At 41.4% G+C, this 27,077-nt stretch overlaps 4 protein-coding genes across 18 annotated transcripts in view; 1 reads left to right on the top strand and 3 right to left on the bottom strand.

Annotated features, from left to right (window-relative positions):
• Positions 1-5,107, bottom strand: part of tacc2 (transforming, acidic coiled-coil containing protein 2) — a 32,861-nt gene extending 27,754 nt beyond the window's left edge. For 7 of the 12 annotated variants that reach the window (XM_037271514.1, XM_037271516.1, XM_037271517.1 and 4 more), the window contains exon 1: positions 4,760-5,106. In XM_037271514.1, coding sequence (XP_037127409.1) covers positions 4,760-4,870 — 111 coding nt within the window. In that variant the 5' untranslated portion in view covers positions 4,871-5,106. Of the gene's footprint in view, positions 1-1,040; positions 1,230-1,915; positions 1,985-2,600; positions 2,733-3,928; positions 4,128-4,759 lie in introns of those variants that run through there. The other 5 variants (XM_037271523.1, XM_037271525.1, XM_037271518.1 and 2 more) reach the window with 4 other exon arrangements.
• Positions 5,108-7,803: 2,696 nt separating this feature from the next.
• LOC119134755 (zinc transporter ZIP9) lies at positions 7,804-12,175 on the bottom strand. The gene is made up of 7 exons (XM_037271807.1): positions 11,872-12,175; positions 11,584-11,698; positions 11,391-11,519; positions 11,084-11,146; positions 10,456-10,541; positions 9,068-9,202; positions 7,804-8,981 (listed from the first exon to the last, which is right to left on the bottom strand). Exons 1-7 carry the CDS (start codon positions 11,965-11,967, stop codon positions 8,754-8,756), a joined length of 852 nt encoding a protein of 283 aa, XP_037127702.1. The 5' UTR covers positions 11,968-12,175; the 3' UTR covers positions 7,804-8,753.
• A 540-nt stretch (positions 12,176-12,715) lies between these two features.
• LOC119134678 (CSC1-like protein 2) lies at positions 12,716-25,808 on the bottom strand. Of its 3 annotated transcripts, none has more exons than XM_037271660.1 (24): positions 25,603-25,808; positions 23,159-23,380; positions 22,987-23,066; positions 21,877-21,918; positions 20,695-20,785; positions 20,582-20,619; positions 20,335-20,477; positions 20,207-20,258; positions 20,009-20,117; positions 19,860-19,930; positions 19,462-19,542; positions 19,223-19,346; positions 18,853-18,986; positions 18,594-18,731; positions 18,347-18,500; positions 17,843-17,949; positions 17,660-17,746; positions 17,461-17,526; positions 16,893-17,055; positions 16,591-16,696; positions 16,303-16,470; positions 16,066-16,181; positions 15,912-15,983; positions 12,716-14,870 (listed from the first exon to the last, which is right to left on the bottom strand). In XM_037271660.1, the coding sequence occupies exons 2-24, from the start codon at positions 23,354-23,356 to the stop codon at positions 14,709-14,711; spliced, it is 2,502 nt and encodes an 833-aa protein (XP_037127555.1). In that variant the 5' UTR covers positions 23,357-23,380; positions 25,603-25,808; the 3' UTR covers positions 12,716-14,708. The 3 variants fall into 3 exon arrangements, with proteins under 3 accessions (XP_037127555.1, XP_037127554.1, XP_037127556.1); XM_037271659.1 differs by having other exon boundaries at positions 25,379-25,807; XM_037271661.1 differs by lacking the exon at positions 21,877-21,918 and having other exon boundaries at positions 25,379-25,807.
• A 122-nt stretch (positions 25,809-25,930) lies between these two features.
• On the top strand, positions 25,931-27,039 carry mrpl14 (mitochondrial ribosomal protein L14). Of its 2 annotated transcripts, none has more exons than XM_037271843.1 (3): positions 25,931-26,060; positions 26,259-26,340; positions 26,606-27,039. In XM_037271843.1, exons 2-3 carry the CDS (start codon positions 26,261-26,263, stop codon positions 26,973-26,975), a joined length of 450 nt encoding a protein of 149 aa, XP_037127738.1. In that variant the 5' UTR covers positions 25,931-26,060; positions 26,259-26,260; the 3' UTR covers positions 26,976-27,039. The 2 variants fall into 2 exon arrangements, with proteins under 2 accessions (XP_037127738.1, XP_037127739.1); XM_037271844.1 differs by lacking the exon at positions 25,931-26,060 and adding an exon at positions 26,099-26,123.
• The last annotated feature ends 38 nt before the right edge of the window (positions 27,040-27,077 follow it).

Raw genomic sequence — 27,077 nt, 5'->3', positions numbered from 1 at the left:
ATTTAAACGAGTACTTGAATCAAACAAAAGTGACATAATTACAGCACCCTGTTTTATCCACGAGTGGAAAAACACTTGTCATCGTGGCAAATTTATTGTTTTAAGAGTAGAAGTCACATTTAGCGGAAAATCCCAGAGTTGACTAGATTTTTTTATCTTTAATGTTTTTATTTGGAGGAAATTGTTGGAGTGACTATTTACACTACCAGCAGCTATCTAAATGACACCTGCAGCCTAAAAGTACAACACTTGGTAATGTGTGATGTAAACAACCTGTGTTTCAGGTACACAAAGGTCTCTCACCTTCCTCACGTTGCCATCTCTGAGGTGGCGTTGAAGTCAACAAATGCAAATATGCATTTCGGTTAAGGTGTGGTGAGGCGACTAGCGTCACCTGACCATAATTAGTTTTGTTTGTGCCAAGTTATGTCCAATACTTATTACAAAACTGCAAGTCAGAATTTTACATTTTAATTATGATCGTCCATCAACCATCTATTGACTACTTGTAATGTTTTCCTGCACCCAACAGAGTTGGTTAGAAACTACTACTTATGAGAACCAGCAGTGCACACAACAGCCCAAAACCACATTATTAAAAATCAAGGCTAAGTTAGATTTCTAAATATGGCACCCAATAACACGTCCGGTGAGTTTGTGTTGCTGATGCGACTTAAAGTCTCATCAGTCTTACAGAAGAGCAGCTAAATGTCACAAGTTGTAACTGTCCACTCAGCACTATGAAAGGCACAGACAAGGTGACTGCAACACAAACAGCCCTTTAATTCCATCTACATCTACAGTACTGGATGAAACTATTTAATTGCTTGTTGAGATAATCCTAAACACACAAACAACAAAACATTTCACTTGAACCAAACTGAAAGCAAATAATGACGCAATATGTCATTGGCACTGTGTAAACAAATGTCATGTTTCACATGTGACTGTAGTAAAACAGGCCTTTATTTGCGCACTAGACGCAAACAGATCCTTGAAAATTGAACCCATTAAAGTGAACAGTTTGATGGTGTACTTACTCAATATTTTGCAGGATTCCGCTCTGTCTCTATAATGTACACACTGTACTCATGCCGCTTCTGTTTTGGAAGACACAAACATGCTGCAACACATGCAGCCGCTCTCCTTCTCTCCTTGACTCGGTCTTTTGGAAAACACCAGCTCCTCCTTCTCTTACTTTCTGCCCGCCTCCTCCCTTCTAAATTTCCAGTGCGCCTCCTCAACCCTGCTGCTGAATCACTTGGCTGACAACAGGGGAGGGCCGGGAATTCTCCTCCCCCTTCCAACTGAGCACTCTTCCTCCTCCCTCCTCCTCCCACTTCTGTTTCTCCTCCCCCCATCCTCCCTTGCTGCGGTTTGTCATGCACTGTCTGACAAACTGTGAGAGGTCCTGCAGGTGAATATTGGGAATTAGGCCAAGGGGCAAGCCTGTGGTGCCCGCCCCCAGCCCCCCCAGGAGAGGATCAAGTTGCACTGCAAGATGCTTTTAGTACACACACTCACACACACACACATACGATAATTTAGGTCCATTATCTCATGTCTTAATTGGCTTTGTTTGAATGTGACATCACGACAACACATTTCCCTAATCAATACACTAAAACGCGTCATTGGGGATTCTCAAGTAAATTAATTAAATACATTTATACTATTAAACTATTATCATTTTTATCATTGTGATAGCATGAAAAAACTATATTACTGAAGGAGCAAATCGCAGATTATTTAATGTTTGACATATTTTACTTGATGCAGGCCGAAATTTCTGAAGCATGAAACAGCATTATTTTTGAGAGAGTACTTTTGGGAAATTTTATTTTGTACCTCTGCAAGCAAAGCTGATGAAGTATCTTCACTCAACACAAACCCCCCATGCTTTTTATTTTAGTACCTGCAAGGGTTCGCTGTGATTTTCTTGGGGTGGGAACAGAACAACATGTTCAGGAGCGCCCTCTTCTGGCTGAAAGTACAAAATTAGTGTGGTTCAAGATTTTTGTGAGGAGAGGAAGCTCTGCTGACATTATTAGTAAAAGTATGCATTATTGTTTTCCCTAGCACACCATGTAAAATACAATTGTGTGGGGCCCTCGACTGTTTAAGAGGCCCATTTGCATTAATCTCATCAGGATAATCCAGAATTCCAATTGCAGGGTTTGAGTCACATGTGGGTACGTTTCTTTAGCTACAATTATACATCCTTCCAAAGCAGCCTGACAAAACACATAGGAGTACGACAGTAGATTTAGTCTTGAAATATCTACCGACATTTAACAAATTGATACTTCACAAAGGCACAAAAGCAATGAACCTGTGCTTTCATTTGCAATAGTATTAATGTTGGAGTATTAAAGAGTAACTTAATAGTAGAAGATATAATGGAATTTGCATCATTATTACTATTATTATTATTAGTAGTAGTAGTAGTAGTAGGCCCTAGTTAAAGTTTTCTTTAGTGGGGGTAGTGGTAGTAGAATTATTGGTATTGCTCGTAGGACTAATAGTAGTATTTGTATTGGTAGTATTAGAGGGAGTAGTGCTAAGCATGACAGCAAACGCATCTCTTGCGTGTGTCTTACCAAAGCCTCAGTCGTGCTGCTCTCGTTCCCCATGTCTCATCAGGCCGAGCGGCACAAGGACCCTCCGGGCCTTCTCAGGCTCAACACAGCGAGACAAAACGTGCAGACGAGCTGAGGTCCCTCAGTGAACGCCTTTTCCACAGGATTAGAGCAGTAGACAGAGAATGGAATGTGTGAATGAATGCACATGTAGTTTTAGAGATTAGAAAATTGGGATGGAGCCGACTACTAGCTCAGGCCAAAGTGCAACCTTAACAACCCTCAGTACAATCTGGAAGCCAGAGGAACATGTGCAATTATACAAAAACATACATTGAAGAGAGTTCTTCTCCACTGCATTGAAAATAAAATGCCTTGAGTAAGTGAGGATGTGTATGTGTGCAAGAATATTGGCTTGGTCAGTATTCTGTATTGCAACTCTGTAGCTGCACTCATCCCGCAGGGAGGCTTGTTTGCGCACGGCTGATACTCGTACTTAAAAGTGCGCATGCACAATTAGAAAGCATTGACCTGGATATGCTACATTTTATAAATAGATACAGTGCCTTGTACTCTTCTGTATGACTGTTTCCTCCCAGTTTTGTGAACGCTTCATAATTAGAAGTATAACAAAAGCACAATCTCATGGGAGCTAATGCTATAGCAGTGACGACAATATTTCCTTTTATAAAATCACTGACATATTCATGAATATTTTTCTTGTTAACTGTCAGAAATGAGCCTCATTGACCTTGGCCAAAATCACTGAGATACTGCATTTGTCTAAATGTTATTATATTGTATTTGGGCCTTTAGATGTTAGTGAGTGCATATTATTATTATTAATAGGAACATTACACAGTTATAATGTGTGTTTTGTGCTGTGTTTATTCTGTGGCGTGGCAACACTTTTCCGCTCTAGCCTGTTTGCTATTTGGATAAAAGGGGTGTAATTTCAGCCGCCACGGCGTAATTGTGTACGCACTTTAAGTAGTGGTTGCATTTCACAGCTTTTTTTCCACGACGAAAAGCACAACAGTTATATATCGGATGATGACCGCTGTCATAACTGACCATTCGACATGAACTCCAAACATGGCATTTACTGTCATGTATGTTAGCCCTTCACTTGTGTACCTCTAAACACTTCTATTGATAACAATATTCTCAAAGTACAATATTGTTTATAAGCGTAATAATAAACATTCTGCATGGTAGTAATAAAATGACAAATTCCCATTGCATCGACAACAACTGAGAAAAATCAGTCCATATTTTACCTTAATATCTTCCTCATACTTCCTAAAGTGTAAAGCACAGCGACCAAAGAGCAGCAGTTTGCTACTCACCGTCGTTAAGGAGAAATGATGTCCCCTGAATCCCCTTCAAGCTTGCACGAGCTTCCCAAGTCTGTTTACAGTCTGACTAAAGTTCTGTCGTCTCCTGCGTGGAGCCTCAGTTTCTCTGATGCTATTTTTGCATCCCACGTGGGGTGAGCAGGTGGGGAGCGGGCGCTAAAGGGGGTTGATGGGTGGCCTGAGGTGAATGCTGGACCGAAGGAGGAGAGTAATGGGGTCGAGGGGAGGGAGGGGACAGAACCGGAGCTGAGGTGAAAGGTTTACCACTGGAAATTATTATCCAATCTCACCTAATTGCAGCAAAAAAATATTATTTACAACACGCTGTGCGTCTTCTATCTTTGCCAGCGACATATAATGACATGCAGAACAATTTCACAAATGGCAGAGAAAATACAATTAACCTGTGTATCCACCTGTTGCCATCTATACAAACAAACTAATAGCTTGTAGCAAAGCCAGATTTTAACTCCTCCCCTTTTCAAAATGCAGCAATCTTGCTCTTTTGTACCTGAAGCTCTCCGAGCATGCAAATATTCATATTTCTATCTTCTGCCACCTGGAAAGTCTCCAGGTGTGCAGGTTTCAGATATAAATCTTGACTGCATTTTCCACAGTATGTTTTCAACACTGCATTGCCTTGGTCAAAATGTCCATTTACATCTATTTTATTAACAAAAGAGTGTCAATTTGCCAAGCAAGCCATAAAAACATGGAATCGTCCTCCGCAGCACCATCTTCTCTCTTTGCCTTTAAAATGACTGCCATCTGTTCTCTCACAGATATTGACACAGCTACACAGCAGCTTTGTCCGCAATTTACCTGTCTTGGTGAAATTCCGATGCAGCCCCCCATCCTGTATTCCATGTCCTCTTCTGGTGAAGTGACTCTGGCGCTACAAGGCTTGCAAAGCACCTTCCTGCAGAACTGCATCCTCGTCGCTCAACCACAGCATTGCCAGGGCAGCAAGAGCTTTGAAAACGTGCGCATCGAAGTGACTCGATGTTGCATTGCCTGTGGTGCATCTGTAACATTATTTCAAGCCATGGTTGTATATATAAAAAAAAAAAAATCGATATTACATAAGGAATCCTGCCTAATCAAATGAGCGGAAGATGGGAAGTGATGCTTTTCAGCCTCGGATGCATCGAATCCTCGCATCAGATGAAGAGAGAGAGGCACACTGTGGCACGGCTGTGGAGGAAAAGTAGGGGGGGGGGGGGGCAGAGTAAGCAGAATAAAAGGTGCATGTCCCTTTAAATGCTCCAAGAAGCAGCAGACAGTATTTCAAACTTGGGTTGGGAGTTTAGAGGAGGGATTCAAACTAGGGTGAGGGTTTCAAACTAGTGTTGGGGTTTTCAAAGTCGGGTTTCAAACTTGGGGTATGGTTTCAAACTAGGTCTTAAGGTTTCGGAGTAGGGTTTCAAACTAGTGTTAGGGTTTTCAAAGTCTGTCCATCCATCCTCACGCTGGAATTGTTTTTGGGATCCGGAGGTCATTGAGGTGTTCCACATCTCGCCCAATTATCAACTTAAAAATATCTCGGTCCGCCACGAATTAAATGGACGGTAGGTGGCGCTGTAATAAAAGTTGTAGAACGAGCTGGACGCCACAAATGCGCTCGTCTGTAATGACGTTTACCTTGCCATGGCAACCTCAAGGGTCCCAAATCACTTTCAGATGCTCGCATTTGAAAAAGGTGCGTAGTTTTTTTGTTTGTTTTGCTAATTTTGTTTCATACATTAAATTTTTTTCTAATGCTGATTTCAGGTGATGAGAGGAATTTCTTTCATTTTATTTCTGAGGATAGGCAATAGACTGGTCACATGGACAAACTAATCCCTTCATGACCCTGCCGCGCTAAAGAACCGACTGAGCCATAGTACACTTTTAGGCTCTTCTGTGCACCTTTGCAGTCAGGTAGCGTAGGTTTTGTTTCAATATGGGGGAGCTGAGGTCATCTACACCCCCACTTCACTTGGATCTGAACAACTTTGACACTGTTGATGCAGAAAATAGCAGGTATGTTTTAACAAGCCCTCGCTCCTTGGAGTCCTGTGCACGACTTGGCATCAAACCTGTTGCTCTTCTGATGAAATCGCTGAATGATTTATTGTCTGAGCAGTGTGACTTGCCTTTGGAAGAAGTGAAAGTTATGCATGAATCCTATGACAGGCAGAGAAGGACGCTTCTGCAAATGTGCCGAAATGAGAGGGAGCGGATTATCCGGCAGGTTGCCAGGTGGCCGAGCACTAAGAAAATCTCAAGCCGGGAAACGAGACATGACACCAAGCTGAAGGATGACATCATTATTTATAAGACAACAGCTCCTATTCCATATGCAGATCTCTGTATTAGGCACAAATGTGTGAGTAAAACATCCTGCTCTGCTGCAGGAGAACCAGACAGGAACACAATCTGCAGCCTAGGTGACCTCAGACACTATCCGGATATCCAAATAAAACTACAAAGGCTCACTGAAGACATTCGGAGGGAAATGTGTGTCCCAATATCGCAGACCGACCGCAAGATTGCAGCTCTCATGCTGATAAAACACCAGGAAGAGGAGGACCGCCTCAGTCATAAGCAGTGGAGGGACGAGGAGCGAGAGGAGGCCCGTAGGCAGGAGGAGGTCCGGCAGACGCAGGCAGAGAAAAGGAGGATGCAGGAGCTGATGCAGAGTGTGCAATGCTGGCATGAGGAGCTGGAGGCCCGCAGGAGGCTGAGAGCACGTCGGGAAGAAGAGAGAGCAAAACAGCTCAAAAGGGAGGTGATGCTGCAAGAGGAGCGATGGAAGAGGCTGAAGGAGCAGGTGGAGGCACAGCGGAGAGGACAGATGGAAGCTGCGCAAAAGGATGCACAGGTGAGGAAATTCTGCCAGGAGAACATGCTGAAAGAAATGGAGAAGGTGGACAAAAGGCAGCGAGACAAGGAAAGACAGGTAGCTATGGAGAGGGAGCAGAGAGCAAAGAGGAGAAAATTGCGGCTGGAGAAGAAGGAGAAGAAGCGTCTCCAGCAGGAAAACAGAAAGGAGCTGCTACACCACATCCTCCTAAAACAGCAAGTGGAAAAACAGATGGAGGATGAGGAGACACGTCTGAGGGACGCACTTGAGAGGAAGATGCGGCGTTCACGTGTGAAACACGCTCGTGACGTGGAGACTCGGCTTCTGGAGCTGCAGGAACGGGCTGCCCAGGTGGAGAAGCAGATGCTGAGGACGCAACTCAGGGCCAAGCTGCACAGCATCCAGCAGCACACGCACAAACATCTCCTGGTCCAGCTGAGTCAGCAGCGCGCGCAGAGAGCCACCGAGCACACGTGGGCGCAGCAAAGGAAAAGAGCCCAGCAAACGCATCAGCACAACAAACTCAGGCGGCTGCGTCACCGCCGACTACAAGAGAGCCTGCAGGGAGAGGAGGAAGCGGTGAGAAAGGTCAGGGAGAGCAGCGTCGCCATCAAGGAGAGGAGGAGTGAGAGGCTGCTCCGAGAGCGCGAACACGCACGGCAGGAAGCGCACAAGCAGGCGATGGCGTCGTTTCAGTTGAGGGAGCGAACGAGGCAGCAGACACAAAGTCGCTCGTTTGCTCAGATGGCTCAGGAAGCTCAGCTGGCCGCCTCCATCAGTCGCATGAACCTCTGAAATGACATCTTCACACACTCTAGTAAAATCCAACTTGGTAGGTTTTCCACTGTAGTGTGTTTATACATCTTCTGTCAGTGACAGTTATGTGACTACAGGAAAGGATAATTACAGGAAATGCTGTTTCTATAATTGTCAAATATTTCTGGTTTGCTGTCATTCGCGCTAGTTCCTGCAATGTGGTGTGTATGATGATTACATTCTAACACGCTGCCTTTTTTAAAAAAAATAAATTAAATGCAAAAATGTAAACGTTTCCTCATGCTTTACTCATACTTGGATACAAACTGTTCCATCATTGTGCCACGTGGGATAGCAATGTTGAAGTTACATTTACACAAATGTGCTGGTAAGCATCAAAAATATTTTTCTACAGATCTTTCGTTGTTTCAAACTCGATAAAAAAGTGCAGCTTGTTCAGAAAGTGTTTTGATTAGAAAATTAAAAAAAAAAAACAATTGTGCTTACAGACAGTTAGGTTATGGACAGATAAAACCTGATGTCATAGCAGTGCCTCAAAGCACCTACAATAATGTAGTGAAAATAATTGGCAGGGCTAAATAGCAAGTAAACATAGATCTCTTTGCAGTAATGTCTGGGGTGCTCTATTTAAATTTTGGAATTTTTTATTAATGTACCTTCGGCAATGGCGGAGCTAGAGGGGTGCAGGGTTGGCACTGCCCCCCGACCCCTGTTAAATATGATTGGACCCCCAGAAGTCAGACCCCACATAATTGACTTTTGGGTCTTTTCTGATTTTTTTTTTTCAACATTTTTTTTTCATCATGTCCACGTCCCCGTGCGGAACATATGATGAATCTTTATCAGCGTTTTTTTTTAATTTGCTTTGCAGACCACCTGAGATATCCATGGGCCGGCTACAGCCCCCACCCAATAAAAAAATCCTAGCTCCGCCAGTGACTTTAAGAACTAATCCACATTTTGTCAGTTATTAGCGCCATCTAGTGGTACATAAACCCATTTGTCCCCAAGGCAAAAATCATGCCTGTGACCAGCATCCAGATTACGTTCTCAGGATAGATGTGATATCCTGAAATGCAGTCTTTGATTTCTCTCCTTGGCATGTCAGTTTGGTGACAACTTCAGTCAAGATTCACATTCTGAGTAAGTTCTAACTATAGAAATGCTCAGTTTCGACTATTGAGTCCTTCCTTCTCAGTCATCGTGAAGCCCCACAGCCAGCAACACAGGAAGGCCAACGCCGAGAACAAGAGTGACGCTCTCCTTAAGGCCTAAGTGGCTCTGCTGCTTGGGCTGACTGTGACTGTTACCGCTGATGATGTCGGGAAGAACGTGCACCGTGGCCACAAAGAGGAAGGTCCCACCCGAGAAAAGCATACCGACACCCGTTGCACTGAGCTGGTTTTGAGATGACGAGCAAGTCTGTTGGCAACAAAACACATTTCCAATCAATGTAGCAGTCTGTTGTAGAATGTCAGAGGGAAAAGAACTGGTTTGGGCTGTATTACCGCGTGCAGTATGAAGTATGTCGCAATGGCAACAATTGGTGCTGCAGCTGAGAAGGCCAACAAATGTCCCTGGATGGACTTCTTTTCCAGTCCCGCATGTATCAGAAAGGCAACTAAACCAAAAGCTGCAGGAGCCTAATAGACAAGGGTGAATATTTTTTGTCAATGTAATGCCATTGAAATACAGCCATGTCTGTTCACTATTCACATGTTGGCATTTTTTTTCCCCGTTGAACTTATGTTAGCTATTTATTGAGAGAAAAAAAAAACATACCTATTAATGTATTTTGTCCTTTTTCTATAACATCATACAACATAGCACCAAAGTAGTGGCTAATAGGAAAGTAGTAAGCGTGTCATGTTGAAGTGATAGATCCTGACTTTAGATCTTTGTTTGTCAGCAAGGGTAATAAAAAAGAGTTTGAAATTCTATCAAATGGTTTTGGGATAAAAAAATAAACAAAATTCAACTTTATAATGGCAATTATAAACATTGGAGGGGGCTAGTCACAATACCAATGGTGGTGTTAACTCAGTAAATCTAAACTATAGCAAAAACTTTAAATTAGCAAAATAATTGCCAACAAACAGCAGTAAATATCAGACCCACTAAACATTGCATATTGTTTTATGTCTGTCATTGTTATGTACGTATTTACTTGCGTGTTCTCGCTACACGCTGTCGACTCGACGCTTATGCAAGCTGATTTCATGCATTCATATTTCGAGTGTCACTTGAAATGTACATGAAAATGGAGTCTTTGTTAGGCTGCATTCCAGGATGTTGTAAAGTCTCTGACAAGAAACTTCTAACAAGCGCGAGGGAAAATGGGCTTCCTTGACTACCCGAAGGTGCAGTTACGTGACACCACAGAATGGCAGTCCACAAAGTTGCACCAAAGGAGTAGGTCGGCTTTATATATTTTTAACAACTTATTTTTAATAACTTCAGCCATGAAGCATTCGTGACAAGTTATGCAAAGAAGTACCGTCATTTTCGGACTATAAGTCGCGGTTTTTTTTCATAGTTTGGGTGGGGGGGCGACTTATACTCAGGAGCGATTTATATACATATATATGTTTTTTTTTTCACTTTTTTGGGCATTTTATGGCTGGTGCGATTTATACTCCGGTGCGACTTATAGTCCGAAAATTACGGTATATAATTGTGTTCGTAAATTTAATCTCATCATGACGTTGTTTGGTAACAAGGTCAAACCAAACATTAAATAAGAACAGGTTTGACTACTTTCCTCGAACAAAGCTGTTGTTTAACTGTCACTCGAAGATTTAAGAATTTAACCTTGTGAGCTAGCTCCAAGTGGGATTGTTGTACAATTCCACAACAGTCCTGAATGCTGCATACATTCTCATTGTGATAATCTCACCTTGTGTAGAATCACAGCTAAAAACACAATGACTTGCACAGTCACCTGGCCCGTGGCTACCACTGCACCCAAAGCGAATCCATCAGCTATTTGTAATGCAAAACACAAAAAGCAGCAAACATTCAGAGGGTGCTGACCGCCAAGGCCAACATTTATTTTAAGTTTATTTACTTAGTTCTGTTTGTGCTGGATATCAAACCTGAGGCATGAAATTAAACAACCAAGTCAAACTTTTATCTGTCTCTTTGTGAAAATATAAAAGCGGTGTCCACATTATACAAATCGGTATGGAAGACAGAATCCAACAGTCCATAATTTGTGTCTATATTTACCTTAAGTATAGCCTTTAACAGACTATCTCTAGTACAAAATGACTTCAATTGCATGCTACACATTCCCTCAAAACATTACATGTCGGTGCTGTTGGAAACCCGGTAATATTTTACGACCACGTTTAACGTCCGACTCACCAGTTGAGACTCACCGCTATAACGCAAAGGTTTACGAGAGCACAAAAAGTACACGTAGTGACTCACATGAGGTCATTACTTTGTGATGGCCCTTTGCCCTCGTGTACTGAAATGTGAGATGTGTCAGAGGCAAACAAATGTTAATATTGCTGTTTTACCTGCGGCATGAATAACCAGTCCCAGTGTGGCTGTGATGGCGTCGCTGTTGGGATTTGTCTGTCCTGAAATGACAAAATACATTCAATATTGTGATCGTGCCAATGACATGCAGTCACACAGTGACCTGCATTGAAAACCTAAAATCTGAGTATGATGAAGGCAAAGTATGGTGAATTACATTCATAATGTCACTAGTGATTCTGAACAGCCGTGTACTATACACGTTACAGTTGCAAGGTGGATCAAGTCAGGTTCGTCCCCACATTTGCCGCCACTGAATTCTGCCAAATTCAAATGTCAACTTACCACACATGGCAAAGTAACTCGCCAGCTGATCCACCACAAACATGAAGGTGAAGCCCAACGTCAAAGACACTCCAATATACAGCTGAGGTGAGGGGGAGCTTTCTCTGGAGGTTTTGTTCAGAGCAGAAGCTGCAGAAGATAGGGATACCAAATAAAGCCATATGCATGACAAGACAAGCTATATGATAATAACCATTGTGGTGTGTCCAGGACTGTTGCATTAAGCCCACTCCTTCAGGGATGGTGATTGCAAGGGCTGTTCCACACAAGAAGCCTGCACCCAGAATGGAGACAAAGTGCAGGCTTCTCTGCAAAAAAAAAAACCACACGCGTATTTTTAACTTTAAAGCCACGAAAAGGGACAATTTTGACCCAAATGTCCGTATAAGGACACAAGTCAACACATTTGTTTTGTCGTCGTACTAGCAAAAAAAACACAAAACACATGCGTCTTTTTTTGTAGCGTGAATTAAGGACTTACCGCCGAAAGTCGAAACAACAGAGGGATGAATCCGAGTAAGAAAGAACCGACAAACATTGCGACTGATATTAAAGTAATGCTCAACCCTCCGTCCATTTCGTCGACTTGATTTTAAGAGGGGTATTTTTATGTCACGAGTAGTGTCCTAGATTTCTGTCTTGCATCATTTGACACGACGACGTGCGTTCACGGGTCCAACATTTGTTATAAAACACGTTTTTCTTCCATTTTCATCTTCCACGTCGAGACTCCGTCTGTGACCGCCCTGCTACTGCTGAGCCGGCTGCACTAGCACGGGATGAAAACAGTTTGTTTTTTTTAACCCTTTCGAGAACGCATCTTGGAATGCATTTAACGTTACAATTTGCACTAGTTAAGGTACAGCTAAAATATAGTACTCGATTTGTCCTCCAACGACAAAGCAAAAATTGTGTTTTTGTGTGTGCTCTTGCTGGTTACGTGATTGTGTTTGAAAATATGAAGCATATGTGCATCATCGTTACAATTTATATCACCTTCTATAGTATTCTATTGGAGAGGAAAAAAAAAAAAACCTTGATAACTGTTTCCTGCAGAGGTAATCAAAATAAATAATCGTGTTTAAAACTATTTGTAAAACGGCATTTAAAAACAAAAAAGGTTGGAAATAATGGTCATGAAAAAAATTGGGGGGGAAAAAATTTACTTGGAAGACTAAATTATATAAAATAAAATAAGAAATTAATTATTGTTCATTTGTAAAGGCTGCATTACAATATTTCTTTCTTGACTGATGCTGGAATATCAACCACTACAGAAAATGGATTGTGTGAACAAGAATTACCTCCCGATAGATAGAAACTTGCAATTTTGGGATGAAGCATTTTACTAAGCATTCCAGAATTGGAACAAGTTGACAACTCCTATCTGAGTGTTTTCCTGTTAACAAAAACTATTGTTTTATTTCCAGTGAGTGTACAGAGGCATAGATTAATGAGAACATGATTCACAATGTCTGAGTTCATACAGAATATGTTTAAATTATAAGACATCACTAAGGCCAACAGACTGACACGTAAATGTTTTCCTTGCAGCGACACTACACTTGCTAGTTCAGTTATAATACAAAATAGCACATGTATGGTTGTCCAGTGAACCAAAGCTGATCGCCATTAGCTAGCACTATTTGCATCTGATCAAAAATTGCGGGTGTCAAACTACATTCAAGGTTAAAGAGATAGTGTGATTAGAGTATCCCTCCGGAACCCGTTGAGAAATTGCAAGACATATTAGAGGTATACACGGAGAGGTATGGAACAGTCCACTTACAATCAGAGGAGAATGCCACTCGTACATTGCAATTCTTTTTTAGTACCAAAATAATTGACACATTCTAACAGGTCATGGTCAGTTTTGTGGTGCGGTGATCAGACCTTATGGGAGTTTTCTTTGATCTTAGCAGCTGTTTTATTAATAAAAAAAAAAAAGAAATTCAATGGGAAGGCAATGGAGTGGGTCTGAAAAATTAACATGATCAGTTGTGAGGAACCATTTTTCTTTCAGGGGGCTCCTTCCTAATGGGAATAATAATTGTGGGGTGGAGGAAATTCAACAACTGAAAAAGTGATTACCATACATTTTGAGCATGTGGTTTGTGTATTTACGATATCTGTAATGGTTCATAAATTATATCTTGCAGCCAGACCTGCTCAATAAGCTTATAAAAATGAGAAGTTTGTTGCAGAGTAAGGCCACAGTTGGGTGTGTGCGCTACATATCACATTGACAAATATTACTTAGTTGAGCTTGAACTATTCAGATGCTGAATGCATCTTACCTGCAATTGTGGCCGTTGAGTTTTCTTCTGATTTGTTTAACGTTTTATCACAGACATTATACAATTTCATTCAAATAATTTACAAATCAGCTATGGGTGGCTGTAACATAACCGCAAAAAAATTATAATACACCTCACAGGAGCTACATAATTAAGTGCCTCGACAAAATTTAACAAGGACAAGACAGAGACTAACTAGTCTTAATCCAGTTATTACCGTAAAATGAACGCAAATGTCAGTATCTGTGCGTGAATATGTAAACCTATGGGCAAAAAAAAAAAGATAAAAAAGAAAACGGATGTCAACTGAGTATCATTAAGAGACTAACGCATCAAAACGTCCTATTCAACTCAAAGTCTTCTTGTAGCAGGGTCGGTAGCAGCAGACCAACTGGCTGCATCACTTTAATCACTGTAGTGTGCTAAGACACCGCTTGTCTTCCACAGTGGGAGGGGAAATGTCGAGGAAAAATATGTAAGTATTCTAATCAATGTCCAAGGAGGTTATGTGCTAAAAGAAAATCCTGCTCTTTTCTTGAAGGCTTCTATGGGATTGCATGAGCATTGGAGAAACCTCTGCACCTCGCTTGAAAGCTGCATTTCATATGAAGCATCAAGTGGGGACATTTTGGGGTACTAGCAGAAGGTTATGGAAAAAATCTCCACTTGTTGAAGACATGCCAAAACAATTGGAGTTCTCAACGATGTTAAGGACAAGGGGAGAACATCATACCCTTCAAGACGGGGGCCATAGTGGTCATGTCTACCTGTGCGTATTTTCTGGGTCCATGCGCTGTGCAGGTGGATCTGATGGGCTTTGCTGTTTGTGCATTGCTTGTGAAAGTAGTCCCAGTCTATGTGAGAATCCTTGAGCTAGAATCCACAAATTCATTAGTAGACAACACACATCCATTAGTTTTACGTCCCTCCATCAAGTTGAGATGCTTTGGTGAACTTGTTGGTTCACTTCCAGTTCGTTTATTCAGTGCACGCTTCTCAAAGTTTGAACTTTCTGTTGTTCTCAGTGTCGCACTTCATTATCGATGAGGCTGTCTTCTCCCGACTGGAAGTCCTCATTCAGGCCATTTTCCACATTGATTATTTCCTCGTCCTGTGACTCGCCACTGCCCGATCCAGCCTCCTCTGCGTTTGGATCTTGCAGAACCTCAGCGATGTACATTTGCTGTTGAGATGGAGGACAAAGATTAAAAATAACATCTCTTTCTCAAAAGCAACTTTATAAAATTTGGCACAAAGCTTTCAGCTGATATCAGTGCTTGGTGCATGATCAGAATCTTTTCATGTGATACAAGGGCAGCCTCGCTGTCGTAATTAACGAGTATCGAAATAATGTATATTTCTAAATGATTGTAAAATTTAACATTTCAATATTAGACCAAAAACACCAGGAAAAATATTCAGACCTTTCCACGCACACCGTGCAATCTGCTCGCGTAATCCAGGTTGGGAAACACAAGTCTATATTATGCAATTGCCTGACGACATCGGTGTATGTCATGTACTCTTTAGCTATCATCTTCGTGACAAAAAGCTTGATCTGCAAATCTTTCGAGGCGATGTCATAGAGAATTATGTTTCGGAGCTCTCAATGAGGAACTACTTGTGTAATTTTGGAAGGAGGAGCTTCAGGACACAAAGCTGAGGAATGCTACTACAGATAATCGGCTGTGGGTGGGGGGACAAAACATGACAATGCAAAGGTAAGTGTTCTTTGCTTTCGTACATTTAGGTCATTGTAATTATGTGTAGTTAGCTACACGAAAAAAGAAAGTGCTGATGTCATTAATCTTAGATTGGAAAGCCTTGGCAAGTGGAAGAAGGTGAGGAGGGTCAGGCCGCAGCCCGCCCCGCCCCTCGTACTCAGGCTCCTCCTCCCCACCACCGTGCCACAATAAAGTCAACCAGTCCCCATTTGAAAACATCCTTCCTGTTCACTGAGCTAAGACATTGGAATTGACCATTATTTCTTTTCATTACCATCTCTTTGTACAATCTTTCCTGACATTTTTGTTCCATTTAAAGATGAAATACACTCAATTCAACACAATAAAAATAAAGAATTTGGTCAGAGTATGACTATTCACACCAACTTGACACATATTTGGACTACGGGACTAATTCTTTTCAATATTTTTATGGAAATCACCAAATTCACAGCAGCTAAGAGATACAAATAAGACAGTAAACGTGCCTGACTACTTACTGCAGCTTTGTTGGAGTCAGTAGTGCGTTCTGTATGGCCATTCTCAGTCACATCAGATTCTTGAGTGTCAATCTGGGACACACAAAACATTTACTTAACTCAATTAAAAAAAAATAAACACTTAAAAATTGCACAAGTTGACAGGATTTGTTACCTTGTAGTTGTGAGCGCTCAAATATTTAAAATGTCCAAAGCAGACATGTGAGAGGCAGACAATGATTGTGATGATCAAAACAATAAACGTGAACATGGAAATTGCAGCTGAAAACCCTGGGAAAGAAAATTTGGAGGACATCAGTTAATCGGGTTGCTCAAATTGTCATGGGCGGAAACAAAATAATAATGGTGGTGGTGTGCATTACAGACATTTGTAGATGGAGTGCTTTCCTACCAGAGCGCATCGTGGAGAAGAAAAGAAGCCAAAAGAGACAAAGAATTGGAGCAGCCACCACTTGGTTGACAGCTCCCGAGTGGATCTTCTTATCCAATTTTGAAGGCAGGTACGCATAATACATGTTGTACCTGTCTGCTAGGTGCTTGAGCAGCATGTACATCAGCCCTGTGCGGAAAAGTGACGTATGAGGTAAGAGCAAATCCTATTAGGCTGGCTGATGAGCGAGCATATGAAGAACAGAACACCATAATTGCATCAGATAGCAAATTTAAAAGCAGAACTAACCAAAGGGGACAATGATTGGGCAGGTGATGCTGTAGGTCATAACCACCGTGAAGACACACATCATCCAGGCATAAGCTGCTCCAAATTGGAACTCGTAAGCTTGATGCTACAGAAAAAATAACACGTTTTTATTGAGTTCATTCATGAAAGTTTTGACCTTCAAACCAGATATAAAATAGATCATTATGAGCGACACAGGTTTAATGGGGGGTAAGTAAAAGGTGGGTGCTACATTGCTAATGTATTTGCTCTATAAAGGTATAACAAATCAAATATCGTAAATCAGGCAGTCACAAACTAACCCTCTTGACGTTTCTGCGCTCAGCTGCGGATCGAGCGAGGCAGAGGCGGATCATGTACATAAGCAGACCAGGGATCCTGAGCAAGTCCATGGCATTTCCAATAAATGCAGAGGCAATGACATAGTTGACAAAGAAGGCTCCATTGTCAGGAAGGAACACGCACCTGATGAGGATACCACAGACAGGTCAGCGGGCGTCACATTTCGATATTTCGGTATTTACATTCTACACTGCTTGCTCTCATTAGGTTGACAAGTAACTGGAGCCCAGCTAACTTTAGGCTCAGGAAAGAAATATACCCTGCACTTTTTGCTCATTAACCTCAGTTACATGGTTTTTACTATGTGAAACAAAACTAGCTATCATCATTTTATATAGGCACGTTATATGAATGACTTAAAAGCAGTGTCTCAGGTAAAATACGTCGCGTTACGCACCACTTACTACTCAATATTTATTTGCATTTTTGTAAGGATCATAAAAAAATAAATATGTTCCTGTGCGAAATAATACGGTAAGTGCACATTGAATAGGTGCAGCCAATCTTGTGTGTATGCATGTAACTTACTCAAATCTCACTTTAGCATCAGCCAAGAATTTTTTGTCAAAAAGCCATCGGAAGAAAACATCCAAACTAAAAACAGAAAAGACAAAGATTGAAACTGATACCAACAATAAAATGACAATTTAATACATATTACAAAAATAGAGTACTGTCCTGGAGTACTGCACATATCTTTGTCACCCATGAGAAAAATATACACTACCTGCTTAGACCAAGGGAGGGCAGTAGGAGCACCATGAAGATTAGGAAAGTGTAGCATTTATGCATAGTAGTTCTGTTCTCGCCAGACCTGTAGGAAGATATGGACACATCAGTCTGGGAAAACCAAAGCAAACGGGACATTCACCAAAAGATCAGTACATCTTGCTTTAAGTGAAATCCTTACCGGGTCCAATGGGCTTCAAAAAAGGCAGAGTAATAGACAATGGTTGGAAGTAAGGCGGAGAAGGACCACAAGAGGAGGGTGGGGAAAAACTGAGTGATAATTGGATTCTGTGAACAAAAAACAGACACGCACTGAGATGTCGAGACAAGAACTCAATGACTGAATTCAGCATCTGAAGTCAAATGTTAGAGCTGTTGGTACTTGTTTGTTTCAGTACTGTGTGTGCAGTTTTCCAATCAATTTTTTTCAAATGTTCATAGATTATTCTCCAAGGCCATAGATATTGGACGTCAAAGAACAATTTTACAAATACAAATCTGTTGTTAAGTTTCAGAGCTCAACATTCGGAAGCAATTTTCGGCACGGAGCATTCATTTCTTCCTGTTATGGAATTTGGCAGCCTGCTTTGCCACATGATCGAGGCACATGCAAACGGATTCTGCGCTCCTTGCTCCCATTTCAAATTTAGAAAAACAATCAAAAGCGCTGGACAAAGTGCCTCACGTTCAGATACTCCACTGGTTTGGTAACATTGAACTTGTCCATGGTTGAGATAATGATGGCTGGTGTGGTGAGGAAGAATAGGAGAAGGAAGAGGACAGAGTTTATGATCAAGCAGCGGATCCACCACGAGAAACCTCCTAATGACAGATGCTCCCTAAGGGATAAAAAGTGGTGCTGCGGTTAGATCAAAAGCCAGAGAGCCTGCGCAGCCAATATTGCTCATGGAGTGACTTTATTTCACACTCACCAGTAGACATTTTGTGGATCAGGGGCATAGCTCACAGTCCAGTTGTGCGTTTGGAGTTTGTCACTGAATGCCGAGCTCTGGGGCTCTCTGCGACAGTGGCAGCCCTGACATTTGCAAGCATTGAAGTCCTTCAAGATTCTGAGACAAACGAAATAAAATGTTAAACTACGTGTGCATGTGTGTGCGTGTGTGTGTGTGCGTGTGTGTGTGTGTGTGTGTGTGTGTGTGTGTGTGTGTCCGCGCGCAAAGGCCTCCTTACATAGCAGTTATGGATTCGTTTTGAAAGGTGACAAATGCCATTCCTAACGGTTTCCTGTTGACCTTCTCTCTCTCCTTCCTGGCGCCATCTTTTAATTGAGCCTCCAACTTAGTATAATAACTGACAGCCTCTTCCTGTGAGGGGTAAAAACAGGCAAATATGAATGAGATTTTTAGTTAGTTTGAATGGATTTCTGAAAAGAGCATACACTGGATATGGAAATTCACAATCATCTGTTCAAATGGCAGGTTTTATGATTTAAAAGAATTAAACCATAAGAATTTGTTTGAAAGTGTTTTCACTATTAATGCAACTCTGACGGGGATGTACGATAAGAGCAGTCAATGTCAATAGGAAATATTCTTCTGACCTGCTCACAACCTTTGATGATACAACAGCAAAGGTGTCCACATGGCTTTGGGTTTATCATGGTGTTTACATGCTCTTTGGCCTGCAGATCCAAGAAGAATTTCTTGCTGCGCTCTGCCTTCTTCCTACATGCAAAACAGTAAATTTGTCATACTGATGACATCACTAATTGTTATCAGGTCAGTCAAACTTTTTTGTACAAAGAGCCAACCCTTGGATTTCTCAGTGTAAAACTGCTACCTTTCGGAGTTCAGATACATCAGTCTGGCCACATTGTAACAGATGCGGGCTTCCAGCACGGCACAGTTTTCATACGCCTGCCTATTAAACAAAAGAGAGAGCGGGAATTGTATTACAAGAGTGGAGACAACATAGAGCCAAGCAGCCCTCCTTTCTAGTAGCAAATGACACATGACTTGCATAATTCTGCTCATCTGGCTTCTATTACGAACATTTCAACCATTGTCTCATACTGGGTACATGTTGGACGAGATCAATTTTAAGAGGATAAGGCATGTCTCTCATATACTCCAACACAGTTACAGATACATAACCAGACAGGAAAGGAGAAGCGATTTAAGAGATGTCATAAGAGACTTAATATGAAATCACAGAAACAAATATTGAAAGGCACTTACTCAAAATGTTGCTTTATTTCTCTTTCTTCGGCATATTTGGAGAGTCCGTTGACAAATAATGTGCGTTTGACCTGTAGTGAATTGGGGAAAAAAAGGCTGTTTAAAGGAAAGTACAATATGCTTGTGGAGGGAATTTTTGTGAAACCAACCAGGTCATCCTCTGCGTAGTGCATCTTGGAGGTGTGTCTTCTCATGCTGAACACCGTCAGTAACAGGTAAAGGAAAGCAAAGATGGTGTGCAGCCACAAAAGCGCATTACTAGATAAGATAAACAGTTGAGAGCATTGTTAAGCAACACAGACTGTAAATCACACTGGTGCGACGATTATTGCCTAAGAATCACTCACTCTGCATCTAGATTTGCTATCGTAGTTCTTCCAAAATTATAAGCATTGTTTTCTGTAGGCAAGAAAAGAAAAATTTTGTGTCACTCCAAGCAGGTTCATCCTTTGGTTAGAAACCTCAGTCAACTCACCAAGTAGGTTTCCTGAGAAGTTTACAGGCAAAACGATGCCAACGGATAGCACACCCACCACGACCAATAGGCCGATAATGTGGCGTTGGAAGGACAAATAATGTACGGCATCCTCGCCACACTTCTCCCTTATTTCATCATCCCTAGAGATAAAAAAGAATTAAGCAAGTGAGCTATTTATCTCAAAAAGAATGTTTAATTTCATTTCAGTATTTTTCTCGCCATAATGAAGAGCGTGCGGACTTACTTGATGCGGAAGATGGCAGTAAGCCAAGAGCAGAAGCCCTAGAAGAGAAGAGCGCAATAATATGAAGGAAACCTGGCCAATTTTCCATTGTGTCACAGCAATAACATTCTTACCGTGTCTCTCTGATCTATGTCGACCGAGCTGGAAATTGAGGTGAGGCGCTCATAGCGTTCCGGTGTCTCTGTTGTCAAGGCGGCGGCCGCACTGTGTGAATAGAACACAACCCAAAGTATTATTGTGGTGTACAAACGTATTTGGGTCTCAACTCACTGGGACTGCCATATTAGTAGAATGAGAAAGCATAATATACACAGTCAAGCACAAGCGAGATGGAATCCCGTTTTCAGATTATTTGTTATAGTCAGCGCAACAACAACAGTTGCTGTCAAAACAAGAAGACATGGAAAGTCTTGGATGTTGAACAACTTCTGTTATGCCGCAAAGAGAACGCAACCCAGAAGAATTCCCACACAAGAAGAAGAAACAGATCTTTTAGCAATATGATGTCTCTATTCAGGGGTCACCAGCAATGGTACATTGTAATTGTTGTAGAAGGGAACATTTGAAATTTTAAACACTTGCAGATACGATATTTATAGAAATATGTTACACATGAACATGAAAACTGTTTCTTACATTGTTATATCATTGTTGAGAATAATTGTAAGAAATCGTGAGCATGATCAGTCTTCATATTGACAAATGTCATTCATCAATAATCAAATAATTTATTTCAATTTGACCAAATGTAATATTTCAGAAGTGTGTATTCAACTGAGAGCCCTTTGCATTAATGAGGATCCAAGAAGTCGCTTTCAGTTTTAAAAATACTGGTGACCCCTGTTCTATATACAAACAAGGGAGCGATTTGATCACATGTCGAGGAAATGAGCTGTATCTCAAAGTAAACTTAAGAAAAGCGAGGTCACCCTCATTCCAACATGAAATTGGAGAGGGTTGTCTCAAGCGTGCAATACGCAAGGTAAAGAAGAGGAGTAGCATTACTACCTCTACCTAATCTGTGTGCATCATGCTGTGCGGCCACACAGGAGGAGGCCATGATTCAGAAAGAGGTTAATACAGATTAGTACATACAGATCGAATTAAAGACAAGGACACCCAGCGGCACAAGAAGGACATTGGCAAGGAGAGGAGGGAAAATCATTTAGGACCCTGGCACTGAGAAACACCTGGAGGAGAAACACTCAACCACCAAGAATGGGGAAACCTAAAAGTGCTAGCTAGGTTAAAAACACAAAGAGGGAGGGAGCAAGTGATGAATACAAACAACATACTATTCCCGATCATCCAGACGACTGTAACGCTGATCCATTCTCCTGGTGGAAAGACAGGCAAAACATTGACTTGTGCCGATATGAAGTAACTCTGCTTGCTAGTACGGATGGGCTCAAGAGCTACACTGGAGAAACTTTTCATGCCACAAGCATACTAATTAGCTTCTCAACACACAACACAAAAACACGAGCAATGACGAGACACCGAAGCACGTTTCTGACATTGCGCTTCACTATTGAAATATAATCCGATTTCAATAAACAACATTTGACAAAGGACTACGGTCAGGCAGCTGCCCCCCCCCATCATCATCCCGCTATGCTACAACCCTATTATCAGTTTGCACACAGCTGCAAAAATACTGAAGGAGTAAAATCCAAATGTCCACAGCTGGCAAATGTAGGTTATATAGCAGCGTGTCATGACAGTGGTAAGCTTATTCACACCCATGACGGTTGGGTTTATTCAATGACTTTAAAGGGTTTTGGAATTTGAAGAAAATTCATTTCATAATAGTGCTGTTTACCTCAACTTTAGGTCTAATTATACCCTATGTCATTAGGATAAACCAGACAGATCATGTGCTGCTGACACCAACTTCCTGTCTGGGTGAAATCCTCGAGTGGTTGGCTTCAGTTAACCTAAGACGTTAATTTTGGTGTGTATGTGTACTGTGTATTCAATTGATTTTGGTTTTGTCTGAGACAAACACTGACTCGGCATTATGTTCCCTTTGGTGCAATGAACATATGTTCAACACACACTTCCCGTCTTGAGCCTAATCCATGACATTGACTTTGCATAAAAACAGAGCCTGAGTGGCTGCCGGCCATACTAAGCTCTACAGAAAATGCTTCCCCAAAACTAGCAAACATCATGTGTATTTCCACAAGAGCAGTATGCCGCTAATTGTCATTAAGATGTCATTGATTGTGTTGCTTCTCATTAATGACTTGTATAACTACAGTTCTTGACATTGACAGCAAGCAAATAAAAATGTGAATGGTCATATTTTGACGAAAATTACCCGGTGACTTTTTGATGTGCATTTTTTAAGTAACCGCTAATAGTGTACTTTCAAACTTATATCTTTACAGAGGTTACCGTACCTGTCAGCGTCGGTGACGAGAGCGAGACGTCCATAGTCCCACGCTACTTTACGAAGGAAGGAGAACACGACCAGCAAGCCCTGGAAGGCCACATTAGCAAGAAATATCAGAAAAATAAATAATCCTAAAAAATAGACATAGTTTACAACGTGTACTTGTCAGAACAACTCACCAAAAAGCACATGAAGTCAAGGGCGAGAACGGTTGGTACGCCACCAAAGGGCAAGCCCTGCAGAACTGTGCTGCGAATGCGGGCTGAGTAGCAGTACTCTTTGGAGGTGGCATTGGGTGGCAATGTAGTCGTACAGCTCTGTGAGTCAGAGCAAGCTTGCGCCCCCCAGATGGCCATCCCTAATAGCAGCCTTTGCATCACTCACTGCAACATGCTGAGTATCTGCAAAAGAAAAGGCCAAAGTGTTCATAACGCTCGGTATGAATTGCCGATGCACAGCAAAAATAAGATCATAGCAGACAATCATTTACCGATTAGGAGAGAAAAAGAAGCATGAATGGATCACTAAATTGGTCATCTGCCTAAAGCTGACGTTTCTTTTCTCATTCGTCACATGCTGACAACACGTATGACAACAGAAAGGTGCGTTTTTTTTTTTTTCTTCTCCAAATCAGCTTTCTCTTCCCATTTTGTGGTGTTAAGAGTTTAGCTTTTTTTGGTGTGTTATCACTACAAAGTAAATGGGGTATTTCTAAGATAACTTCAAGCATTTTCAATTCAACTCATCAAGCTTTTCTTAATTAGAATCGCTTAAATGAAGGTTTACATCGTACTCAAATTGACTGATTGTATTTTTACGGTATTAGTATTAATAGTCCTTTTTTTTTTATTTTGTACACATTAACATTTGATAAATGTGAAAATATTTTGTGCAGTGAAATGTTTTGGGCGGAACACAAACAACCTCTGATTTGTTTATATATACTTTGAAACATTTTACCCCATTGGAGACAATGGAAAAAACTATTGCCATCAAATGGCCTTGAAAAGGCAATGTAAGATTCACTTTTACACTGATGAGAAGTACAGACAAATGTATCTCAACTAAAAGGTCATATGAAAATATTTTCTGTCAAATATATAAAATACCCTTTCCGATAACTTGGCACAACAAAAATAGTTAGTTGATTTGTATAGTGGTAATATTTCGAAGGAAAATACATACAAATTTATCCCTGAAAAAACAGGCTATATGATACATTGAATGCTCGAAGCTTGTAGGCTGGTAAAAAAAACAAAAAACAAAAACTGTTTGCCATCAATTATTCTTGGAGCCAACACCAACAAAATATTATCTTAAATAGGGTCATAGATGGGAAATATTGTGCTTCTCTGAATCTGTTGGGGCATCATTGCGTCGATGCTTGCTGGTCCAAGCAACTGCACCTGTTTTTCCACTCTAAGAGTGGAATGTTTTCATACTCTTCAGTACAGATATCTGCAAAATCTACAGCAACGAGTTGACAGTTACTTCCCACGACTGCTTGCAGCCAACCACCGTTTGAGAATCGCATATTTTGCATGTTTTGATAAGGGCACGGGGGAAGAAGAAAAAAAAAAAAAAGAACACTGGTCTCCCGGAGTGTGCTGGTACACGTGTTTACACAGTTGCGCTCCTTTATATTTGCCCTTCGACCCACTCACTATTAGCAGCAGCATTCGCAATGCTGAGTGCTCATCTGCCCTAACACTAAGTCGTTTATCCGCTCCATGGAATGCTTGTGACATCACTGCAGCAAGATGCAGCCAGAGCCCAACAATAAACCAATAGAGACCAGAGGGTTGAAATGGGCCGATGTGAACCCAAGGAGGACACAGCACACCCTTACTGTGTCTTCATCTACAACCGCTGCACATCCTGAACGCGACAGCACACTTTTTGACCGCCTCCCAGTCACAATTTGGGAAGACACTCGCTAACGCGTACTTGTGGTTGGTTAGCTAGTGGAAATAAAGTCAGGAGTTTGTCTCAAGGTTGCAGTGCTGAATTGCTGTGTCAGACACGCTCAGAAAAACAAAACCTATTAGCTGCAACGGTATTACCCAATAGACAGTTCATTATCTTTACAGTGCCCCAAGTTACATGTAATCAACAGCTGACAGACCGCAGATAATCGCTAGCATTCCTACGCAATTCACTCGAGTCAAAAGAATTATTATTGTAGTATATTGTGTTCTTTGACACAGCGACTTGAAGTGACCACAGTCGGCTATGGGAATACGGGTTAGCGTGCTAACACTAAGAGTATCACTTTTCTCAGTTTACTTATTGTGCTGTCAAGGCTCAACATCATTCAGAAATACCAAACGGACACTTCCACCTGTTAAAAATACAAATGCTGTGAATAAACTCGATTCCATCCACACTTGCAAACTTACCTTTGCGAATGCATTGAAAGAATGGTGTCGTCAATGGACTTGTCACTTCGTCAATGAGGGTTAGCAGTTAACCGTAGCGTTGACGCTAGCTATTAGCGGCACGATCTACCATAATATAGTTAGCTTTCACCGAGCTACATGGATTTAGTTTCAAATTTAACTTGCCGCGTCACAAGACAAAATTATAAGATAAATCAAAGTTCAGCGAATAGTATAGTATTAACCTGTTTACATTGATGCGCTCATCAACGCAGTGACTACCGTACATGTCAAGACAGCCGGTTGGACAACTCTCAAGACAGACCAGTCCAGCAGGCGGAGACGCCGATCATGCTTCAAGTATGACAGCCCTAGACGTATGACTTCTAGCAATGTAAAGCAGCTGCACAACAGACAGTTGAACAGAGTTTTCGCGGTTGGGAGGGATCTATGTTGTATATATCTGTGAGCAGAAGCGCATTTATATGACGCTTTTTAGAAATTGAAAAAAACAGTCTGCTATCTACGCCACGTTAGTGTTTATGTGATATTTTATTTGTATACTCAAATGGCAAATGATCGTAAAAAGATAACGTATTTCCTACATTTACATTCCCTAAAACTATCACAAAATGGGTGACATGTTTTCCGTCGCTGGTTAATGACGTCACGATTTGACATTGGCATGGGCTGAGGGAGAACGGTAACAGAATTCGCATTTTTAACTAAATCATTGGGTCGACCGTTTAAAGCAAACGTTTTAAATGCGTGTAAACATTTTTCCGATTAATTCACAATGTTATGTCCTGTTTTTCTCTACCATGCGAACATCAGCGAGCGCTAGCATTAGCCACGGACTTTAATTGTACATTTGTATGATCCTAAACATTATTTCTTGTAGTTATGGCGATGCACCTGTTTGCAAGATCCTTCACCGGGCTCTTTGCTGATGGATTCTGCTTAATTCCTCAGAGGACGTTCGGGTAAGTTATCCGGCAGCACACAGTCCACCAATCTGAACGCAGCACGATGATTGTGTTATTGATATCATGATGAAAAGTTGCTGAACCAACAACAATCCATTTTGCACATTGTGTGCAGCAGATGAGTCATTCTTCTTCCTGTATTTGTATGTCATTTACATGTTGTGTATGCATAGTGAAACAAATGAGTTGCTCTGTGGTTAGTCTTGAAAGAAAAGGTCGTCCATACCTGTTCAAATGACTTCATAACAATTTGTCTGTCCAGTGTGTCTGCTGCTGCAGCTGGCATTCAAAAAATGACCAGAGTGCGAGTGGTGGATAACAGCTCTCTTGGGAATACACCTTACCACCGGCCTCCAAGAGTGATCCATGTGTACACCAAGAACGGCATTGGAAAAGTTGGCGACAAAGTGTTACTGGCCATTAAAGGACAGAAGAAAGCAGCACTAATTGTTGGTCACAGAATGCCCGGACAACGTATGGATCCACGATTTGATTCAAATAATGTTGTTCTTATTGAGGAAAATGGAAACCCAACAGGAACTAGGATTAAAGTTCCCATACCCACTCATTTACGTAAAAGAATGGAGGGGGACTACTCGAAGGTTCTTGCAATTGCTAGTTCTTTTGTCTGACTGGGCTCAAGTTTCTGCTAGGAGTCCTCTCTTTGCTTACAATAAATACAGCCTTTACCTGAAATGCATGGTACAGTCTATTTAACAAGCAAATTTGGGTCA

The sequence above is a fragment of the Syngnathus acus genome, chromosome 15, assembly GCF_901709675.1.
Source record: "Syngnathus acus chromosome 15, fSynAcu1.2, whole genome shotgun sequence".
NCBI classification, from domain to species: domain Eukaryota; kingdom Metazoa; phylum Chordata; class Actinopteri; order Syngnathiformes; family Syngnathidae; genus Syngnathus; species Syngnathus acus.
This window is presented reverse-complemented; position numbering and strand designations above follow the sequence as displayed.

Bases quoted from the DNA above. Each gene is read 5' to 3' on its own strand.
- mrpl14 (XM_037271843.1), top strand. From the start codon at position 26,261: ATGGCGATGCACCTGTTTGCAAGATCCTTCACCGGGCTCTTTGCTGAT. The intron at 26,341-26,605 runs GTAAGTTATCCG...TTGTCTGTCCAG, and splicing joins ATTCCTCAGAGGACGTTCGG to TGTGTCTGCTGCTGCAGCTG.
- LOC119134678 (XM_037271660.1), bottom strand. From the start codon at position 23,356: ATGCAAAGGCTGCTATTAGGGATGGCCATCTGGGGGGCGCAAGCTTGC. The intron at 23,067-23,158 runs GTGAGTTGTTCT...GTGGCCTTCCAG, and splicing joins TTGACTTCATGTGCTTTTTG to GGCTTGCTGGTCGTGTTCTC. The intron at 16,182-16,302 runs GTAGGAAAGCAC...TTTCTTTCCCAG, and splicing joins CTTCTCCACGATGCGCTCTG to GGTTTTCAGCTGCAATTTCC.
- LOC119134755 (XM_037271807.1), bottom strand. From the start codon at position 11,967: ATGGACGGAGGGTTGAGCATTACTTTAATATCAGTCGCAATGTTTGTC. The intron at 11,520-11,583 runs GTTATTATCATA...TATCTTCTGCAG, and splicing joins GTCCTGGACACACCACAATG to CTTCTGCTCTGAACAAAACC. The intron at 8,982-9,067 runs GTAATACAGCCC...TGTTGCCAACAG, and splicing joins CATACTTCATACTGCACGCG to ACTTGCTCGTCATCTCAAAA.